The 6,007-nt window shown below is 31.0% G+C and overlaps 1 protein-coding gene across 1 annotated transcript; it reads left to right on the plus strand.

Annotated features, from left to right (window-relative positions):
- Positions 1–4,562: 4,562 nt before the first annotated feature.
- On the plus strand, positions 4,563–5,698 carry LOC133307006 (olee1-like protein). The gene is made up of 2 exons (XM_061507427.1): positions 4,563–4,731; positions 5,370–5,698. Exons 1-2 carry the CDS (start codon positions 4,563–4,565, stop codon positions 5,696–5,698), a joined length of 498 nt encoding a protein of 165 aa, XP_061363411.1.
- Positions 5,699–6,007: the final 309 nt, after the last annotated feature.

A 6,007-nucleotide genomic window follows, 5' to 3' on the forward strand; every position in this document is an offset into this window, starting at 1 on the left:
CTATGGTAAAAGGTAAACTAACTATAGTTACTAAAATAAAATAACTAAAGTTAAATTTACTGTATGCTTAATACTCTCCCTCAAGATGGACAATGAATATCTAACACTGCCATCTTGGATAATAGAAAAAAAAGTGCAGTAGATGGAAGAGCTTTTGTAAACAAATCTGCTAGTTGATCTTTTGACTTGATAGGCATTAATCTAACTTGACCAGAAATGACTTGATCTCGCACAAAGTGACAATCAATTTCTATGTGCTTCGTTCTGTCATGAAATGTTGGATTAGAGGCAATATGTATTGCTGCCTGGTTGTCACAAAAAAGTAAGGCAGGAGCAGCTCTATGCAAACCAAGATCAGTGAGAAGTTGTGAAATCCAACATAGTTCAACATTGGTAGCAGCCATTGCTCTATATTATGCTTCAGTTGAACTTCTGGAGACAGTTGTTTGCTTTTTAGCTTTCCAAAATATTAAAGAATCCCCAAGGAAAACACAAAAATCAATTAAGGACTTTCTGGAATCTTGACATCCACCCCAGTCAGCATCACTGAAAGCATTTAATTGAAGAGAAGAAGAAGACGAAGAAAATAAAAGACCCTGACCAGGATGAGCCTTGAGATATCGCAGAAGATGGTGGGCAGCTTGTAGATGAGGTGTTCGAGGCTGTGAAACAAATTGGCTTAATCGATGAACAACATATGTAACATCTGGTCTTGAAATCGTTAGATAAAGTAGTCGACCAAATAAGTTGCGATATTGAGTAGAATCTTTAAGAAGATCACCATCATAGGTATTGAGAGTTATGTTGGGATCTATAGGTATGTTGGCAGGCTTGGAAGCCAAGAAACCAGTATCCTCAAGCAACTGCAGTGCATAATGCCTTTGAGAGAGCACAATTCCTTTCTTGCCCCGAGCAATTTTAACCTCAAGAAATATTTAAGAGAACCTAAGTCTTTAAGCTTAAACTGAGAGTTAAGAAAAAATTTAACCTTTTGAATCAGTTCAATAGAAGGCCCGACTAAGATGATGTCATCCACATATACTAGAAGAACAATTAAGTCAGCCCCAAAATCTTTAGTAAAAAGGGAATAATCAGAGCACTGAACAGTTTAGAATACCACTGCCGGGAAGCTTGTTTAAGTCCATAAAATGCTTTATGAAGCTTACAAACAAGTTTAGAATCACTTGAAAAAGAGCAAAGGGTAAATTTTGGTGTACAACGTTCCCCGAGTTATGGAAATAGAGATGAGGGTTGATAGTATGTATTCTATTTTACAATTTTTTGTTTGCACGAGACTTCCGTTACTTTAAGGCTAATATAAATAATAATAGGAAAAATATTTTCTCATCTTATAAAAGAATTGTTTTTTTTCTATTAGTGATCTTTCAATTCTTGTGTAATATTTTTTTTAATAGATGTGGGTTTCATATAAGATATGTTTATAGCATGAGAAATATTTTTCCTATTGCATAAGAAAATCGAAGCCCATAATAATATTATATAAAAGTTGAAGGAGTGTAAAATGATTAAAATCTAAATAAAAGTATCAAATATAATTTGGGATAGGATATTATGTTTATTTTTTTCCATGTTTATTTTACCTATTCCTTTCATTTTAGATCACAATAAGTGAAGAAAAAATGATAAATGTTAGTTGAGATTATAATATAATGACGTTAGAGAAAAATAAATAGAGTAGATATGATAAAAAGATAGGTATAATATATCATCCCATATAATTTTATTTTTACCCTTTCATTTTACTAAAATTTTATATAAGATTTGGAGAAGTTGGTTGGCAGCCATTTAAGACATTGATTTCGTCATAGGGCACAGTTTATTATGAAGATTCTAGTTTTGTTCAGGAAAGAAGTATTACTGTATTAGTTCCTATAATTCAATAATTTCATTTTAAAGAATATAAAATTGTGTTATTTTAAGTGAAAAAAAGAGATAAATAAAAAATGATGGATAAAAAAAAATAAAGATACGGATCTTATCTCTTTATGAGAATAAAATGACACAAATTATATAATTTAAAATGATAAATAGTTTTCTCAACTTGTATACTATTCTAAACCAAATAACTCATAACTGCTTTTCCTCGTAGGCTACTTTACTGTTATAAACTTTCTGCTGCAATATTATTTCTTAAGAGGTAAATACTTGATTTTCAAAGTAAAAATAAAAATAAAAGTTGACGACGATATAATTGAATCTTTTCTTTCACCTTCATTTAGAAGTTTGGGGTACATAGAGATCAAGAAGTGAATGAAGATTTTGAAGGGGTTCAAGTAAGGTGGAAACTTTATTTATTGCTAATCAGTAAATATATTTTCTTCTAGTTAATTAGAAACGAGAATCAATGGAAATTGGAAAGTGATAGAAAATAAAAATTGATTATGAAGTGAGGAAAAATCATTATGTTAATCATCTTGATTTTTTTTAGAGGTGACAATATGGATTGAATCTGACGAGTCAACCCGCCAACCCGCCAAAACGGAACGGGTTGGGTTGAGGTTTTCAACCCACCAACTCACTTCAATTCGTCCCGCCTAGAAATGGGTCAAAACGGGTTCAACCCGCCGGGTTATAATTATTATTATTTTAATATAATTAGGTAATATTTCATTTGTCATTAAATTTTTGTGATATCCAATTTTTTTTATCTTAATACTTCCTAGAAAAGATAAAGAATAATAATTTTATTTATGAAAAATGTTATCTATATATGAAGACAAATGAGTTCTTAAAGAATGTTTGGCAAATATTAGTATACATTTAAGATTGAGACTGAAAAAAATTAAGAGAAGTGTGAAATAAGATAAAATATAATTTATTTTTAAATTTTAGTTATATTTTTTTAATTGGCGAGTTGGTGGGTTGACCCGCCAACCCACCATAAAACGGAGTGGATTCAAATTTTCAATCCATATTCGATGGCGGGCCAACCCGCCCCGCCCCATTTTTAGCGGGTTGATGGTGGATTAGGGCAGGCCAACTCAAATTGCCACCCCTAATTTTTTTTCATACTTTGATTGAAAAATCAGATAATTAATTAATCATTGATAGAATTATAAAAAATGAGACTCTTAATTTAAAAAGTAAAATAATATACAGATACCAAATTAATTATCTTAATTTTTCCATTTTTAATATGATTAATCATATAAATATAAAATTTGGGGCCTCAAATTTTTATTATCAAAACATTTAGGTTTGATATTCTTTTGATTAATCCGGTGAGAAAAAAAATTATAAAATTCCCTAAATTAAAATGTCATTATGTATAATAGGTATTGAGATTATAAGAATTTAAATAGGGAAGGAAGAAAAGAGAGAATAAAAACTAAATAATATAAAATTGATGTTGATTTATGTGTTGTGATGTGATATGCTATGATATGGTATAAATTACAAATTATTGATTCCTATTTATACTAATATTAAATTAAAAATCTTAATTAATTAAGATACCGTAATTTATTCTAATTATTATGGAGGAGTTAACGTAAGTTGGAAACTTAAAGGTGAGTCTGTTGTGTCTTATGGTACACCTCATTCTAATGACATGAATGCAAATTTACGGTCACAACTAGATCCTATGATCTGAGCTTTCATAAGAAACACAAGGAGAAGATCTTCAATTCACTTTTTTTTTTTTCCAATTGCAAGCAGCTTGTCTTTCTGATTGGGACAAATTTTTTTTTGAATAAATTAATGAATTTTGGAATGAGTTTGTCCACGGTAACAAAAATGATTGTTACTTAAGGCTGTTTGGTTAAGGAGAAGTGTCAATATCCCTAGCAATCCTCGAGTGGGAATCAGTGTTTGCATTGTTTGGTTCAAGAAAACCAAAAATTTCTCCAGTTTTCACAGTTGCGTAGCAATTGTCTTTTATGTGTAAAGAAGCAGGAAAGTTACTATGTTATTTGTCCAAAGTTAATGTCATATTCTAAGAAGCATAGCGAAATGGCTTTATGAGATGCGCCTTTTTTGACAAAACTACCCCGACGAGAGCTGAGCAAATGTTGGGTCAATTGAATGTAATTTCAAAAGGTTTTCAATAAGTTTTAAAAAAATAAAGGGTTATTTCTTTTGGGAGTTATTTTATAATTTTATTAAATTTTCTCATCATTATTTTATCTTCAACCAAACACACATTCAGGAATTTCACTCAATTTTTTTGGTAAAATTTTGTTCAACCAAACAACATTTTTAAAACTTTCCTATATAACTCATTTTTCCTGCAGATTCTTAATAATTACATTTTTTTAGTAAAACAAAAATTTTTCCTGAACCAAACAAAGTAAATAACAAAACAAAATTGAACAGGGTGATTTACTTAATTTCAAAGGTTGATCTGAATTAGCGGCACATATATATCAACAAAATGGGTGGAGGAAAATCAAAAGAGGAGCAAGTCTTTCTCCCTCCAAATATAGAGAGCCCCATATATAGTAAGAGGCATTTTTGCATGTGCCCTCCTATATAAGGATTTGATAGCACCCCATTGTCTCTTAACACCAAGGGGAGGAACATTAATCATTAACGACATCATCATGGGAAAATCATTCGCCGTTGTTGCTCTCCTTGTTTCTGCTTTCTGCTTCTCATCTGTCTTGGCTCGCAAAGCACCTCCCACTGGTGAAGAATTCTTCGTTGAAGGCAAGATTTACTGTGATCCTTGCCGCTTCGAATTTGAGTCCAGACTTAGCCACCCCTTGTCAGGTACATATCTGATTATTTGTTCACTATATATATATATATATAGATTATAGTATAAGACTAAAATGTTTTACTCCCCATTTGGATTAGCCATTGATTTTCATTTGTTTAATGGTTGAAAATCAGCAGCAGCTAAGATGGGGAATAAAACTTCTTAGTCTTACACTGGAGTCTTTCCATTATCTTTTGTAATTGATTTAATGGTATCCAATGATACACATATATCAATATGTATTTATTAACTATGTGAATCATTGTATTCCAGTAAATCAATTACTAAAGATGTTTGTAAGACTTTTTAAGTATGTATATATTAGAGTAAAGTTCTTTTTGAGTCCTTAACAAAAAAACACGGTTTTCACTTTTGTTCTTTACAAAAAATTAAATACCTATAGTAGTCATTTTTTAGGGACTAAATTGAATTTTCATTGAATTTTTTAGGGATCACATTTTCAAAAAATAAAAATTGTAAAAGGACCAAAGATTGACTTTTTTTTATAAAGGATGAAAGTGGGGACCGTATTTTTTTTTGAAGATCCAAAAAAGACTTTAGTCTAGATTAAATGTCAAATGTGATGATTTAATGTACATGTGTAAGGTAGGGAAGAGCAAATGACACAAAGTATTTATAATATGTGCAGGTGTTAAGGTGACTTTGGAATGCAAGAAACCAGACAGTGATAATGTGACATATGTCAAAGATGTTGTAACTGACACAAATGGGATATACAGTATTCCCGTGCATGGTGATCACGAGGAGGAGATATGTGACGTTAATGCTGGGGAAAGCCCAAATGGTGAGTGCAATGAGTCCATGAAAAACCAGGCTGATAGAATTGTGCTGACCAAAAACATGGGTGTCTCCTCCTTGAAACGCTATGTGAATCCCCTTGGGTTCAAGACACAGGCAGTTGATCCACAATGTTTCAGTGTCTTCAAGGAGTTGGGTTTGGACAACCTTGATGACTGAGTGGGACAGAGAAATTAAACTCGATCCTCACACATTAATAAACATCTATTAAAAAAAAACAAATTATGTGGTGTAATGTATACTGGTACAATTGACCTGTACTAATTTTAACCATTCTCCAATATGTGTTGTTAGTTATGCTTAACTATACAAACACACGTTATTTAAATGATAATTTTCAGAGTTTGGTACATTTTTTTTTTTATCTTTGATTAAGCATTTTTAGCTATATTTAAAGGACTTTTATTTAATTTTGAGTTTCGAAACTTGTTAAAAATTGAAAATGTGTGAAATTACTCAATGTTCAGG

The sequence above is a fragment of the Gastrolobium bilobum genome, unplaced genomic scaffold, assembly GCF_033153095.1.
Source record: "Gastrolobium bilobum isolate Gb01-03AN ecotype WA unplaced genomic scaffold, APGP_CSIRO_Gbil_v1 utg3949, whole genome shotgun sequence".
In the NCBI taxonomy this organism is placed as follows: domain Eukaryota; kingdom Viridiplantae; phylum Streptophyta; class Magnoliopsida; order Fabales; family Fabaceae; genus Gastrolobium; species Gastrolobium bilobum.